Below are 17043 nucleotides of genomic sequence, written 5' to 3'. Positions count from 1 at the left end.
TGATGGTCAGAAATAGGCACTTGGAGAAAGGGAAAGAATTTGTTAGAAACTGAAGGGCGGGCGGGGGGGGGGGGTCTTATGTCTCCAACTAGCCTGTTAGCATTTCCTCTCGGACAATAAGCGCACATTGTCTGGATTCCACGGGATAACTCACTCGCCTACACACATCACTGCATCTGTGACTCAGAGATGTTAATAATCTCATTAGCTCTCTGTCTACATGGTTCTGATGTGTCACTGTGTGACAGCATCTTCTCGGTGTGTCATACATGTCCAGCACAGAACTGGGTGCGGGTGCGATTCTGTGGCCTACGGGATGCAGTCATGTGACTACCACCAGCACTAAACAGGAGGGCGGAGATGCGCGGATTCCCCAGACTGTGCAACACCAGGCCTGGGCCAAGAAGGGAATTTCTTGGAACCTGGGCTGTGCTTGGCTGGAAACCAAATATTGGACATGAGCATCCTTTCCTTCCTATTTTTGAAGTGTCGTTCCCGGCCTCTGCATCATGACGTTTTATGTATTTGGATGCATTAATTGGAACAGGACATTTTGGAAGAAGGTGTCACATGACGCTCCTTACATTTTACGCATTTTAACACTTTCCATTAAGGTCACACCAATCTGTACAGCAGCATAAACAGTCCTAATGACCACTGCTGGAATATGCTACTGCATTATAAAACAAAGCAACGGGGGGGACACCGTTGAGTTAAATTAAGAGGGGACGAGGGGTGTGCTGCCAAATCTCCCTCCAGTGCTTGATGGGCAACTGGATTCGATTGCTGGAGGAGTGGGATGATGGTGCGTGCGTGCGCGCGTGTGTGCTCGCTCGTGCAAGCATGTGGTCTCTGCTGGCTCACACTCTCTGTTCTTCTTTCCAGATAGCCATTTCCTTTTCCTCACAGAGACACTAAACGGTTTCAGTTTTTTTCCCCCCTCTCTCTTAACCTGCCAACCCAATTAACAGCAGGGTGGTGGTTTGCCGTTATGTAACTCAGGGTCAGCGGCGAGGCCTTCCTGTGTCTGCCTCCAGATCACCACGTGCGGAGGATGACGCATCCACAGCTCTGACAGCCTCCGCAATGTCTGACACGGACAGCCGGGACCCCTCTCCCGGCTGATGACACCACTTCCACCTCCTTCCTGTTCTCTAGAAATACTCCCCCCCCCCCATCCAATCAAAAGACTCCATGATGAGGGAGTAGCCTGACAGAGACCACATTTGCTCAGAGGCCAGTGTACAGGGTGTGTGTGTGTGTGTGTGTGAGGGAGAGAGAGAGAGAGATACGGGGTGAGGGAAAAAGAGATACTCTATTGAGTCCGATGACCCGGTCAACAGTTGAGCCTATACAATAGGCAGTGGCTATTCTTGGTTGGTGTGTGTGTGTGTGCACGCATGACTGCGTGTTAATACACACGTTCACATTAAATCAAAATGCACCAAGAACATTAAATTAGTGAATTAAAGCACTGCTCCATAGCCCAAACAGAGAAAATTATTATTCTGTCAGTGAGTTACTGTGTCGTGTGCGAATATGTTAAAAATAGCCGAGGTCAATAGAAAGATCTTGGTTGAGAATTAGAAAACTTATGAGTCCATTAACAGCAGAGTGTCACTGTGAGGTTGAAGTAGTGCAGTGGTGTGATGCTGTGCGTCAGAAAACTGCTGACACCAATGAACAGTCGATATACTGAGTGTTTAACTCCATGTGTGAGAACGCTTGGCATTGTCTGTAATAGGGGACATACTGTGTGTGTCATGAGTTTGTGTGTGTGCGCGTTGGCATCCTGTATAATGGGGGAGCAGGTGTGAGGGCCTTAAAATAGAGTCCCATGTCAATCAGTCTGAGCACGGACCAACATTGAGGAGCCGCTTACAGGAACACGAGCTCAGTCTGACACCCACACCATGCTGCCGCCCAGGCCAAATACAGCCCTGCAGACAAAGTGAAAGAGCGAGAGCGAGTGTGTGTGCGTGTGTGTGTTAAGGAGAGGAGGAAAGAGGGGGATTGAAAGAAAGAGGTGGCTGGGTGTGAGTGAGTGCGTGCGTGCGTAGAAGATCACGCAAGAACACTGACATCAGTGTAGCCAGCATGCAGAGGTCAGAGAAACAGGTAGAAAAGCTTCCATCTTTGTGTGCAAGACACTCGGGACTGCGCGAGACACTCGGGATTGCAGTACTGATCTGCCCTGCTCCCAAACCCAGCTGGCCACAGTATGAAGAAGAGACAGTAAAGGAGAAGACTATAGAAGAACAGATATAACAGACAGATAATGAGGAAAGGGAGTTCTATGCAAGATTATTAGCTGAAATCACATGAGCTCAGAGGGGTTAAGATGCTATTCTAATTGCACAATGGACCCATAGGTCCTCATTTTCAATGTGCAATGGAAAAAAAAGTGTGAAAAACAAAAAGGTGTGGGTGTGTGTGTGCGTGTGGGGATGAATTTTTATCACCAGCCACATCAACCAGACGTCCAGACGTTTTCCTTTCAGTCCCAGTCACAATGCAGCTCTCCCACCCTGGGAGCAGACACCCCGACTGGCTCCTGGCAACGTCCCTTCCCACCCATCCTGCTGTGCTCTTCTATTTAAATTCATTACACAACATAATAATAAGAATAATAATAATAATAAAATACGATATTCCATTGATGAAGAATAACCATTACAAATGCGAGCACACTTGCAGTAGGGAAGTGAGCTTCAGTCTGGCACTGCCCTGTTACACAGCAGTAAACCTGCCATGCTGTTGCCCCTGAACCCACCTCCCCGTCCCCCATCCCACAAAGGGTCGGATGGCAAGCCACTGACCACCACATGCTCAGCTCCAGGATAACCAGGCAGGCACCAGAGGTTTTGCTAAGGCTGACCAGGCTTATGTAATAAAAAGCTCCACGCACACACGCACGCACACACACACAATGAAAAGCCAGAGTGTTTGCGTAGCTCCATCAGATTACAGCACTCAGATCTCACAACACACCCTCTACATTCGACATCTCTGTGTGTGTGTGTGTGTGTGTGTGTGTGTGTGTGTGTGTGTGTGAGAGAGTGACACACTCCCACACTACCCCTGACGGCAGTCTAAAGAACAGTTCCCTTGGGAGAAGAGTGCGAGTCAGTGTGTGCGCGTGCGTGTGTTACTCACTCGCCACGCCTGACGCCAGACCATAAAGCAGCCCCCCTCCATCACCCTGTGGTTGGAAGATGTGGGTTGCAGGCGGAGGGCATTTCTCCTGCCTGATGAAGTTATAGAGCAGAGTCTTCACCAAGCGACTTGTCAGGGACAAGCTAGGAACACAGAGAGAACGAGAGAGAGAGAAAGGATGCAGATGCAGGAGAGGGAAGAGACAGAGACAGAGAGAGAGGAGAGAGAGAGAGAGAGATTTCCATTAAGGATCAATATAGTACACTAATATTGCTGTGTAGTGATGGAAGCGAAAACAAGACGACAGTAGGCGCCGTTGTGAAATAAATGAACTATTACTCTACTGAATACTTGACTTATCAGGAACAATCACACATGTTTCTGCAGAGCCCCTGTGAGAATATCCCCAAAGGGTGGCTTGGCGACCAGGGAGGGGCTCACAAACAAGCAGCCAGACGCTGAGTTAAATCATTAATGTCCATGAGGCAGGAGCCAAGAGAAACTGGCAGAAACTTCTGACGGACTGTACACAGGGGCGCGCGTGGGTGTGTGGCTCCATTGCCAAGCGCTACAACCTATGCATTACCACCACAACTCCCCAAGACGGACAGTAAGGTTGTGCGTGTTGGTGATGTAAATTTAGACCAGCGAAGATCATCTCCAGAATTAGTCATCAACAAGATTATAGTGTTGCGAAATTTAGTTAAGAAGCACCCAATGTGTTACAGGCCTTTTCATCGTTTGTCACGTGACCCCTGCATCTCAGCAGGAGAGCGAAGGAAAAATGAAAAGGATAGCAACTCGCAGATGGAGACAGGGCTCACTTGTGCTATAGTCTTTAAACGGCAGAATGCAGTTTTAGCAATATTATTAAAGTTAAATCAGAATGTAGACATCATGCGCAAACTCTCATGACAGCCATGCAGTCACACTGAAATATCTAATATGCTGGGGAAAACTGGGGGGTGGGGGTGGGGGGGGGAATTTAATTATAGATTTAAACGGCAAAGTTATTTTGCTGTTGAAGATGTGTCAAAGAGAACACTGCATTTCACACATTTGTGACCTGTATGAGTTTGCCTTTTGATTTCTGATGTGGGTTTAAAATTCAAGAAACACAGACATTCCTGGTTTTGACAAACTTTTCACTGGAATGATAAACATCACTGTTACATTCTTGATGTTAGGTGCCAGCATCTTGATAAGCTAACCTATCGACACCACAGAGATCAAAACACAACAAAGCATTTTCTTCTCAGTGATAGAAAATGAAGCTTAATACTGTATGTTGATGCTCAGTGCTTACCATTCAGCTATTCAGGTATGCTATTAGCTTAGCATTGCCAGCTAGGCGGTGGAGGCCAAGTTGCTATCCTAGTTGTGAAATGCAGCTATGCCAGCATTTGTCTTTAACAACCAGTCTCTCAACCATTTCACTGCGAGTTATACGGTGTATGACTATGTATGTGACAAATAAACCAAACTTGAAACTTGAAACAGTGAAATCTGCTGTATTTGAGAAACTAGCTTCAGCCAGTTAGCATCACAGGTGAACTGACTCGTGACTGTGATTGGCAGAAACAGTGTCCATGACCCCAACAGGCCAACGACCAGCCCATCAATTTGCCTGGGCTACTTTTTAATCTTTTTCAAACTTGCCCTGGGTCATTGCTTATGTCGACCCTGCCAAGCCCAGCTTTCCTGGGGCTGCCTGGACAAACCAAATAACTGGCAGCAAGGCCCAGCTAAGTGTTAATTACTTACTTAAAATTACTTAATTCAAAAAAATTGCTTACCTCAGCTCTAATTGAGAAAGTTAATTAAGGGACTTGCTTGCAATTCAAGGATAAAACTCCTCTTGACCTAAAGACACTAGTCTCCCTGACAGCAGACAAGCTGACAAACTGAAGGGCTAGAGGGACCCAGCAGTCCTGGGGCAAACTACTGAAGCAATGTCACATTTCTGCACCTGTTCTGCCCTGGGAAACGTCACACCGCGTGCAGGTCAGAGGCCCCGGGGTCTGCAAGACACCACGCTGAGCCGGGACGCAGGACACATGCCAGCTCGGCGCACCTCCTCCAAACCGGGAGTGCTGGGGACACAGAGCCGCGGGACTAACGAGGCTGACGCGTGAGCTGACTGAGCCCAACAGCTGCTGAATTAATGAAGTCACTAATTTCCATTCAGAACGGCGGGAGACTGTCAATGGCTGTCTGCCTCCAACACTAAGTAGGCATAGGAAATTAGAGAGGAATATTTTTAGGTTTGTGGCTATAAAAGGCCATGGCAAGGTCACCTGAAAACTTCTAGACAACTGCACGTTAACACACACACACACACACACACACACACACACACACACACACACACACACACACACGCTGCAGGTGCTTTATCACAGATAAGTTGGCAAACACGATTACAGTAGGTTCTGGACATTGTTTTGGATCATTTAAAACCAGACTACACAATTATTACATTAGACTGGAGGTCGCACGGACACACTCACCATCGTCCCCTGGTCAGGCACCGATAGATAAGCCCCTCCCTCAGAATGTCCTTCTGGAAGAGTTGATATGACAACAGAATGAGGAGGGTCGTCACCGCCTCAAACAGGATGTTGTATGTGATGTCTCTAAAGCAACAGACAGAAAACAGGAAGCAATGAGTGAGAGAGGGAGGGTGTCGTCTGGACTCCCGAGTCACCCCGGATCCTGCCCTACATGCCGTCGTGGCTCCGCTCAGGAGGAGTTACCAGCCCTTACGCCCGGAGAGAGCTCCACCTGTGGAGAGCAGGGCTGAGAACACCAGGTCCAGACATAGCAGCCATCAGTGCTGATAGTTCACTTACTGCAAAACACGGTCAGCAGAATGCTACTGCATGGGGGCGAACTGCTGTGTGGTGTCGTGATGATTTATTGTGCTGGCGTGGAGCTGACCTCCGTGACCCCAGCATCGCTCTCACTCGTGTTCATTGTTCCCCGTTTCCTGCCCACTGTCTATCCAGCTCAACTTCCACTTCCCACGACCAGAGGACCACTGGCCACACACCTACTAATTTCAAAACAACCCCCCAAACCTCCCCCTGACCAACGTGTACACACTCAGGTGCGTGCTTGCAGACACACACACACACACACACGCAAACCAGGATGCAGACACACACGCCATTAGCTCGACGCAGGCAGGCACTCACGTGGAACCCAAGTCTCCTTTCCCGTCGGTACAGAACCTTCTGCCACCACTATGCAATCCTCTCCCTCTGTCTGCAGCAAGCCAAGCCCACAGACCCAAACGCAGTTTCTTTTTCCTGACAGAGGCGTAAAGTCCCTACCAGTATTGTGAAATGTGCTGTCACTTATTAGGCCAAACCACGGCGTCATTTTTCATTCACCCTGCTCGCGCAATGGCCATCGACTTAATTGCATTAATTGACAGTTAGCTGTGCGCATAAGGACTCAAATTAACCACAGAATGTCATTGTGGGATTGATCTAATTATGATCATGACAGCTCTACCAGCGCCACATGGACGGCTGTGTGTTTCTTCAATAGTTCACTATTCAAAGTGAACACACACGCACATACTTGAAATCAAAGATAAACTACCCAACAAAGCAACTATGAAGCAAGCTGGGCACTGAAGAGAAGACTTCAGGTTGGGTTTTGCAGATCCACAGACTTTGCTCGTCACCCGAAGAAACCCCAATTGATAAGACCGGGACTGGGCTTAACCGATAAAGGGGTTCTCCGTTTCTAAACCAGACCTTTATGGACCAGCTCACGACGACCAGCCATGCGGAATCCGGTTCCAGATCAGCAGACTTCATAAATAACAACTCTCCTCTACATTCGTAGTATGCATTTGAAACCAGCCAAAGAGTGTCAAAGCCTGCCATGCTCACTCTGTGTATAAACAGAGCTGTAGTTGTACTCCCCCTACCAGGCAGGATTTCAGTAATGAGTTGTCTACAGAAGAGGTGGAGGGCAGGGAGCACAGCAGAGCAGAGCGGACAGCAGGAGCCCCTGGCCTTCACAATTTCGAACGCGACCCTGTATCCCACTTCCAGGTTATTTCACCGAGCACGCCGCGAGGAAATCTGAAAAACGGCAACAAAGACAGACCAAAATAACAGCAACAGTTGGAGGAGTTTAACAATGGAGTGTGTTGGACTGCCACTGTTACACAAGCCAGAGGGGAGATGCTAGCCTTACACTAGGGAAACAAAAGGGAAAAAGCGCGTTTCGTTTTCAAGGCAACGGCGGCCTAAAATAACAGCGTTCCCGCTTTTCTTCTCATCTCATCTTCCTCCAGACCCCTCACTCTTCCACATTTCAGAAACCAGAGCAGGATGCTTAGAGGACTGCTTGAAGTCCACTGGGTCTCTCTCGGTCATGTGTGGAAGATTTACTGACAAAATCAGACACTTCTGAAAGCTCATGAATAAAAGATAGCGCTTGCTTTGAAGGGGTAGGAATTTCTCTTTGAGACATGTAAACAAGACTTTCCTGCCTGAAGCGAGGAGGACTCATCGTCATAATCCTCAGCTCCTCTCATTTAATGCAGCAGACAGGCCAGCACGACGACGTTTAACAAACACATACCAGACTGGGGAGATATTTCTATTCATGAGGGTGCGAGATAAAATCTGTCTCGAATACACGCTCGCACGCGCGATCACACAAACACACGCACGTGTGTGCAGATAAAAGAAGGACACGGGACAGGCTCTGCACATGTCCCCATGTTTAAAGCTGGAGACATAAAGGAAGCCCCCTTATACGAGTAGCTGTCACTGACATGAGTGTTATTTCCCCTCAGGAAGCAGTAAGACAGCCCAACTGTAACCGTTACAGTTCGAGCATCCACCACTAATAACTCCACCTTCTGTTCTCTGCTTCTCTCCTAATACCCAATTCTGTCAGTCGTTCTGCTTCTTCCCCTTCTCTCCTCCGCTCCTCTCTCTCATTTCCTCACTCCATCCATCTCACTCCATCCATCCCGGCAGTCCGGGGCGGATTGCTGCTGTCCCCTGGGAGCCCCACGGCTGAAGGATGAGCCTCTCACTGCCAGCTATGAGCCGCGCACACACTGTGGCATGGACAAGGCGCACGAGTCTCTGGCTGGTCACTAGAATTTATGTGGGGAGGTTTCAGGCGAGGCGTGTCCAGCAAGCGTGTAAAGGAGCCCTCTCGCACGGCAACAGGAAAGGTCACGGGAATGAGACTGATGACCTACACATCACGGCTCCTCCGCTGTAGCATGGTTGCCCATAAAAAACAGAAGCTCACGTGGGATGTTCCTAGTGCCAAACTGGGAAGTGATTTGGATCTGAAACAAAGTGAGGGTAGATTTGCTCTTGTCTGCAAACTTCTTTATTTTTGCTTCTTTGCAACATATGCACTTAAAAAAAGGTCTAAACTAAAGCTTTTGAAAAATAGAAATTAAAAAGTGTTACTTGTTTTTGTACTTAGCACAAAAGCGTTAGACGAAATTTTAGTGGAACTTAAAGCTTCTTTTATAACCAGCAACTAAAGGGAAAGAGTGTGTAGGGCAAGCTGTCCATGTGACTCAGCACACACTGATTCACTGACCTTCACACACACAGCGTGTGAGATCAAGAGGTGCATCAACAGCACCACAACCTGTGTCAATACACATTACTCACTAGGTGAGAAAGACAAAGATGAGAGAACACCCCACGACATATTACAAAAGACACATACAAACACAGATTAACAAACAACAACAACAACAACGTCACTCACAGTAGAGGCACCTCCACGATGAGATGCACCAAGCTACAGATCAGCTCCTCCAGAAGATCCTCAGAGCTTGGCTCTAAAACCACAGATGCACACAAACAGATAAGGAATCAGGCTCTAGGTGGCCAACATTTACATTTACAACATTTAGCTGACGGTTTCATCACACTTACAAACTTACAGTTCTGACGGAACACAACTTGAGCAACTGAGGGTTAAGGGTCTTGCTCATGGGCCCAACAGTGGCAACTTGGCAGTGGTGGGGCTTGAAATGGCAACCTTCTGATTATTAGTCAAGCACCTTAACCACTGTGCTAGACTAAACTACACTTTTAGTCAGAATTATAGTACCCTTAACATTTAAGGTCTCCATTAATTCACAGAGGAATTGTGAGTGCCTGTGTATATGTATACATTGAGGCTGTGGCCAAAACAACCAGGTTAGAAAAAAACGCACTCAACCTACAGGGACCAAAGTATGTAGCAGCACGGTTTAGAGGAGAGACTACATATACACCCACTAAGTGTACATTTTCTTAACTGCCCACGCCGACAAAGGAGTGTAGAAATGGGCACAGTGTGTTTGTAGTGTATATGACTTACCACAGGTGCTTAGCGCCCTCGCCTGGTAGGAGAAGTGCAAGTGCAGATCCTCCTCAGTCATCTCCCTGATGAAGACTTTGAGCAGGCATCGTACCAGGAACAAGGCATTATGGGCCTGCCAGATAAACAGCTGACTACAGGAAACAGGAGAGAGCACACAAGAGCGTTTTTAAGCAAATAATGAAACATCAGTATGATTTACCCTTACCAGTGAACCTTATTAATAATATTGATAGGAGCACACATGCTTTAGCAAAACTAAAATGATCCAACAGCCTTTGTGTACATGGGTGAAGTTCCCACACTGCATTTGCATGCACTGAGACACATCATCTCCACCCACATCAAGAGAGAGGCAGACAGGCCCTCACATCTATAGTGCAAGCATCGCTCGGCAAGAGTAAATTAGTAACCGACAGCATGTGAATGCTTTTACACACTGTGCATATGCCTCCAGAGGCTACAAATTACCCTCTACCAACCCCCCGCCACCCCACACACATACAGACACACACACACATGGCAGCCTTTGGTTAGCTCGGCTGCGCTGACAGGCCCTGAGTTGCAGGGTTAGGAACGGGCCACTGAGCAGAATGCCACCTCTCCCTCCTCCAGGAGATAGGACACAAAGGGCATCTCTGGGATTCCTGTGGGAAAACATAAGCACGCCCAGGACGATGGCAGCACCACTCAGGGACTCCAGTGGGGAGAGAGTGAGATGATGCAGTGGGCACAGCAAATATCCGCGAATGCTGGGATCTGCTGTAAGTTCTCTACAGAATACGCTGATGTTTGCTTGTACCACTAATAGAGGTTTACAGATTCATTATCTATTAACATACAAATATAATAAACAAACATTTAACAACATGTTCAGAAGGTTTCTGCAAAAACCTTCCTCTCAATTTAAAGTTCACCTATAAAAAAAATAAATACATTTTATAAATGCTATTGCAATTCCACTCGTCTCAAATAATACATCATGAGACTGGCAAATCTATTACAGATTTTTTTTTCTTACCAGCCTCACAATGGTACCACTTCATAACCTAAGAATGTGATTTAACAGAGCCATCACTTTCCCACATTGATCATTACAGTCCTCTGTGAGCACCAGAACAGAGAATGTCCTCTGGTCACTTACTCTTGGCATTCAGTGGAGATCTTCAGCTCTTTGGTTCTTCCCAGGAAAACTCTCACCAAAGTGGCAAAGTTCCCTGATCTTGGATTGTTCTCAACTTTAAAAGAGAAGCAGAAAAATAAGGCCCAAATCCTGGATTACATTTTTTTTTAAAAACTCTGAGTCCCCAGCAGCACACATCAACATACTCTCCAAACGCGACGAGTCCCCAGTCACATCTCTCTCTCTCACAGTACACATGCTCTACAATTTTGCCTGCTTTTAATTTTTCTTCTTTTGCATAACCAAACCTTTATTCCATAAAGAGAGACAAACTGCAACTCTATCTGGTTTATCAAAACACAGGGCAACAAGCCAACAAATACCCAAACATGAAACTTACTCAGAATTTTGGCGAGTGGGATGACGGCTTCCTCCAACAGCTTAGCATCAGCACTACAAGGGAGGAGGGAGAGAGACAGATCAAATCGGGTGATCTCAGCCTTGTAGCCTTAGAGCCATCTCCAATATGCATTTTAGCCCTCAGTCCCACTAGCCCACAGCCTGGAATGCCATTGTGGAGCACCTCCACTTCACGCCATGCTGTAGTTCACCACCTGCGCCAGGCGCGCAGAGCCTCACGGGCCGCCGCAGCCTTGTTCAGAGATCCGCACGCGCCTACAGGCCCTGGCAGACCTGCTCACCTGGCAGCTCAACGGTGCTGTTGCAGACCGTTAAAAAGCATGTCCATCACACCATTAGGAAGGCTGAGAACAGCATGTTTAATGATGGATACTTTCCCACTGATTGTTTGTCATTTTATACACCCAATAAAGCTTGCCAAGGCACAACCAGATGTGCGAGTACACTAGTCGGAAAGAACGTGGGCTGGACTTTTAAAGCAACCCCCCCCAGCCAGCCAGCTAAAGGGGGCTCAGCTCTGACAGCTACAGGTGTTCACTGCTTGCCCTGACCCCCCCTCACTTGCCCTAATGAAACAAGGCTACGAGACCTGGGGTGGGTAAAAAACAGGAGGCGAGAGAGGTAGGAAAAAGAACACGGGATGGCTCGGCACGTAGGGGCGTTGAGCGCAACAGCACGAGGACATGACAGCATCCAGACGTGCAGGGGCAAGCAGAGGCTAAGCAAACCCCATTCCTGTAATTAAAAGGGAAAATGTGACATCACCCGGGCAATTTTTCCTCTGCTAACATATAAATATTGATTCATGGCTAATTCACAAATATTTAAGGATGTAGTGTTTTCGGGTCAATGGTAGGACATGAATTACTTTCACCAAAGGACGGGGGCGGGGGGTTACGAGTTCAAGAGTTTAGTTTAGAGTGATGGAAAACTCAAAGGTGAGAAGAGCCACTGTGTAACCAATGTTCAGTGAGTTTTGGTTGGATCTACAAGACTACTACTCCTTCGACTGCCAATGAGGCATCACGAACCAAAAGAAAATGTTTTTTTGGTGGTGGTTACAAATTAAACATGATTTAACACAGCTTTAAATGTTTATTGTCCTCCAAAAGTTGTGTTTGAAATAATCCTTATTTGCTTTAGCAACACAGCACTGGTTTTCAGTATTTGCTGAGGAAAACTGGCTGTCCCTGGTAAGATGTCTCTATCCAGTTAAACACACCTACAACTTTCACTCCATCAGACAAACCCTACAACCCTGTCAGAGCAGGGTCACCGTATGTGAAGACAACAGGAGTGTCATCTTCCTGGCTAACCTGGCTACATGTAACTGCACCATTTGTAAAAAAAAATATTCTGTTACTCTCTCTGTGAAAGGCACAAACGTTGCCCAAGATGCAGAACACACCTCTAAAGATACAGAACATAAATAACTGGGCAAATGAATTATATCACCACCATCCAACCAATCAGGACAAGAGGGCATCTCTATTTGCCCAACAATCATCATGTGTATAGACAGATTTGGAGGAAATGCTGAAGGGAAGGGCTGTATTTTTCAGATGGCAAACTTCTGCCTTATGGAAAGAGGTGTGTTGCACTCACCTGCAGGTGGGACTGGCGAACGTGAAGGAGATGAGATGATTCCAGAAGGGCTCGTTCTCAGAGATGGACTGTGGATCAATCAGAGTGCGGATGCTCTGACTCTCCGAGAGGTCACTCACCTGACTGGTGCTGGCCCCCATTGGCCCTGGCAATGTTACCAGGCTTCCTCAGAGCCTCATCACCCACGTCTCAAGAGCCTGGGGAACCAAAGCAGCTCTACTAAGACTGTTGGCCCTCATCATAATATTTTTAGAACATTAATTAAGCCGGCTGATGACATCTTGGGTACCGGTGACGATGGAATCCTAAAACTAAAAACAAGGTCATGCTAGTGTGGTTTTATAGACTACCTGGATGGCGAAACTTGAAAAGCACTTCAAATGAAACTGACATAATTGCACCTACATAAATGGAGTAAAACCAAGCTTGCACACAGTAACAATGAAAAAAATACACTGCTTAAACGCAGTAAATCAAACTATTAACCTTTTATTTACAGTGTAAGCTATTACTTTTATTTAGAACTCAAGTTGGGCTAACTTCTACTTACATTAGTGATGTGTTGGATAAACACAAAACTTAGACACCTCAGCTAGAACAGTGGAGTCTAATCTATTAACAGACCCTGGAACGAGAACCAACCACGATGAAGTGGCTTTCTGCCACCATCCTGCGCTCAGAGGGACTAAACTTCCTGAAGCGCTGAGATGTGCACAGTCTGTAACCAGTTTCAAAAACAGACTGAAAACATCTCTGTTCTCCTGCACCTCTCAGACCATTTAAGTTTAACTGCACAGCTTTTCTCCAGACCTGAATTTATGTGCTTTATAGCTTTTATTATTCATCTTTATGTTTACTGTTCTGTTTCTTAAAAAAGGGTTTTCAATCATTTATCTTTCTCCTATTTTAATTACTTATTTTATTATCTAACGATTTTATTTAAACCAACTATAATTTCAATACATTTTAATGTAACCTCTTGTTTCATTTTGTCAAAAACCTTCGTGAGGTAATAGACTCTGGGATGCAATAAGCTTTATTATTTTAATTTATTTTAATGTCCATGTATAGCACTTAAAATTGCCTGTCTCTATGAAAAGTGTGATGCAAATAAACTTGCCTTGCTTAAACAGATAAGCAAACCATACACAAGGGTTCTTTTAAAGGCTGTTCATTAGAAAGCACATTGGCTAATCCAATTCAAGGTACATTATATATTGAAGCCAATAAGGTAGAATATTAGTAGACCTAGTTTTAGTGAAATGATCATTAAATAATAATCTATGGCCCATGTTAATTTGCTCAATAAGCAATATTTTAGGCATAATATTTTATTAAAGGGTGTTACAATTTAGCCATATAGTATCATTCATATAGAAGGCAACAGACAGTACTAGTCAATGGAGGGGATGGTTGTCCTTAGCAAGCGTGTACATATTTTTTCAACTTGCCAATGACAATTTTCTGGCACTGACGTGTGCATTTTCTACTTTGAAAAAATGTGTTTGATTAGGCCACATTCTTTCTACACATTTTTTTATAAAGCAGGATTTTAGAACATTGTTACTTTTGTTGTTTTTTTTGTTTTTCTTTACCAGCAGATTGAAATGTTGAAATGAACATTACCATGATATGAACTTTTTGGGCTCATTACCATATGTTCTATTTATTCATAAGCCTTGTAAAATTCCTTTAGAACAATGTGAGAGCCAGGTGTGGACACACTTGCTTTAAAATATTTGCAGATTTTTACAGCCCTGTATTGTTGCTGCGGGGATGTTCTAACCTTCTCAATTTCAAGAAAGTAAATAAAAATCAGAACATGGTCATACATAGATTAATTTCTTCTCTGAGCCTGCGTTTCAGCTATTCAGCTCACCAGTGATGCAGAGCCCACACTCTCACTCAGAGCAAGGAACTTTGTGTACAACAGTTTTGGTTTTGAAATTCAGCACATCATTTTAAATAAGAGGTTAGCTGATTTTAGATTAGCGCTCACTCTAAGAGAAGCATGTCTCCAAGGTACCTGGCTTTCAGTCAGCACCAGCGTTATATTAAGGTCATAGCTGCGAAGCCAAAAATACTGATTATGCATTCGTCATGCTTTAGACATTACGTGAACTATGAGAAAGAATGTACATTTCAAATGAGTCTTTAAGAATCTTCTTGTAATACAAAAAATATTATTTCATATTCTCCTTTGTCTTATTGAATTCCAGTATTTATGCGTGACTGACATGTGGCCACTTGCTGAATTGGCCTCACAAGCATCTGAGAAACTACGTCCATTCATAAAACAAGCAAGTAACTGGAAGCCTACTTCTAAAACAAACAAACCAGGCCCTATGATGATGTATGTAGCTGACAACGTACAGCTTTACCCAAGAATGAAGGCTCCAATCTCTGCCACGACCACAGTGCTGGGTAGATTCCTTTTAAAATAAATTCAGTGCAGATGACAGAATACATTTCTTTAAACGTGATCTGAATGTAAACAAAGTGAACAACATTTTAAATACTTTGGATAATCCAAAAATATTTTTTTAAATACTCCTTTTGAGTAATCTAATGTATGTAATATGTTATCAATGAGGCCTACATTTAAGGACATGTATTCTGCAACCTTTAGTGAAAAACGTTTTAGAAGTAACCTTCCCAACACTGCACAGCAGGACTCTGCAATCATCTAGGCTCTTCATTCAGATACAGGTGAACGCCTCAGTAAACAGCTGGTAAGTACACACAACACACCCAAAAGGTTTGATTGCAACAATGTCAGATGACCAAAAAAAAAAAAAAGATGTAAAAGTAGCTAAGGAGTTTATTCACCACGTCTCCGTTTAAAGGTTACTGGCCTGTTTCCACTGGAATTATGTCAAAAAATGTTCTCTCCATCACACCTGAAAGAATTCCTCAATCCATGCAGGCTCCAATAATTTATTGGTGGAATATTTTTATTTTAGTAGCTAGCGAACAAGGCAAGTTAGCTGTTCAAAATCGACTTATCCTCAGCCAGACAAGAGGAGACAGCTCTCCCAGTCTGCCTCGTTTTCACACCACACTGACCAGTACCACTTTAAACCCAACGCTCTGCTTTACAATGACTTCAACTATCTAATCACCAACAGGAGCGCCTTCTTAATAACAATGTCACCAGCTAACTAACTGCAGTTATACAGCGACACGGTACCATTCACCCATTATGAATTTAATGGATATATCCAAATACGAGTTTAAAGGCTAGGTAACAATCTACTGCACTGAATAGTTCAGTTTGCTTAAGTAGTTACTAAGGATGTAGTGAGATGGTGTGCCAGTGACAGCAACATTAGCCGCTAGCTGGCTAGTCGAGCTAAATTGTTGCCTCAGTATCGGAGCTCTCAGATGGGCATAAATGTGGCGTTTTCGCTCAACACGACGCCATATCCACTACAGGGACGGATTGTTAAAGGCATTTTTGACTTCGCAAGCCTGCACAACAGTTCAAACACTGACAAGGGCAGCTAAAAGCAGCACAACCCAGCTAGCGGTTAGCTAGTGACCTAGCCAGGCTCTCAAACATATTCAGACAGCTGTTTGCTGAGCGTATTACACCGTCTGTCTTTGCAATCACCACGCAGCTAACATAACAACTAACACAGTATTCAACACAAGTGTAACACAAAAATAACACAAAGAGACGTTATTCACTCATTTACGGCTCGTCACTGGCAAGCTAACTTTAGCACAAGCGAGCATCCACGCGCGCAGGCTAGCTAGCTAGCTCGGCTAGCCCTCAAACGAATAACGTTAACTCACCCGATGAATTGTCAGTAATGACAGATTAAAAATAAAACTCTTCCGTGTTCCAGTTTATTCGGTTTTTTTCAACCGCTGAATGGGGTGGGGGAGGCAGGGACTTTGTCACTGAACGAAGGCGGCTGGTAGGTGAACGTCTTTAGCAGGCTAACGCTAGCTAGCTAGCTGGCTGGCTAGTCTCTGGTTAAGACGCCAGTATCCACGTCGCCACCAGCTTCACCTGGTTGTAAAAACGCACTGCTCCCCGCAGGTCGGCCTGAAAACTGCTCTTAAATGGTTCGGAGTTGCTGCCCTCTCTCTAACCATCTCCCTACAGTGCCGTCTCCTCCTCTTCCTCCAAACCAGAGCTCCCAGTATGTCCTCCCATTATCCCCCGCCACAAAACGTCTTTACTGGACTAAAGAAGAGCCATTCCTGCTAAATGTCAAGTTCAGATCAGTCTGAACCAGGTGTCTGCAGGATGCTGTCTAACAGTATCCTAATATAACACCAGACCCACAGACTCTAAGGTTGTGTTCTCATTGTTACACACAACACACAAATCCAACTAATTCTTTATTTATAGTTATTTG

At 45.3% G+C, this 17043-nt stretch overlaps 1 protein-coding gene across 2 annotated transcripts in view; it reads right to left on the bottom strand.

The window, feature by feature from the left end:
* The window catches only part of dym (dymeclin), a 56832-nt gene extending 39994 nt beyond the window's left edge, over positions 1–16838 (bottom strand). The window contains exons 1-8 of one of the 2 annotated variants that reach the window (XM_035527043.1): positions 16472–16838; positions 12674–12870; positions 11049–11101; positions 10670–10763; positions 9526–9659; positions 8926–8998; positions 5667–5792; positions 3157–3299 (exon numbers count right to left, since the gene is read on the bottom strand). In XM_035527043.1, coding sequence (XP_035382936.1) covers positions 3157–3299; positions 5667–5792; positions 8926–8998; positions 9526–9659; positions 10670–10763; positions 11049–11101; positions 12674–12813 — 763 coding nt within the window. In that variant the 5' untranslated portion in view covers positions 12814–12870; positions 16472–16838. The remainder of the gene's footprint in view (positions 1–3156; positions 3300–5666; positions 5793–8925; positions 8999–9525; positions 9660–10669; positions 10764–11048; positions 11102–12673; positions 12871–16471) is intronic. The other variant, XM_035527042.1, reaches the window with a different exon arrangement.
* Between the last annotated feature and the right edge of the window lie 205 nt (positions 16839–17043).

This window comes from Electrophorus electricus, chromosome 6, assembly GCF_013358815.1.
Source record: "Electrophorus electricus isolate fEleEle1 chromosome 6, fEleEle1.pri, whole genome shotgun sequence".
Lineage (NCBI taxonomy): Eukaryota > Metazoa > Chordata > Actinopteri > Gymnotiformes > Gymnotidae > Electrophorus > Electrophorus electricus.
This window is presented reverse-complemented; position numbering and strand designations above follow the sequence as displayed.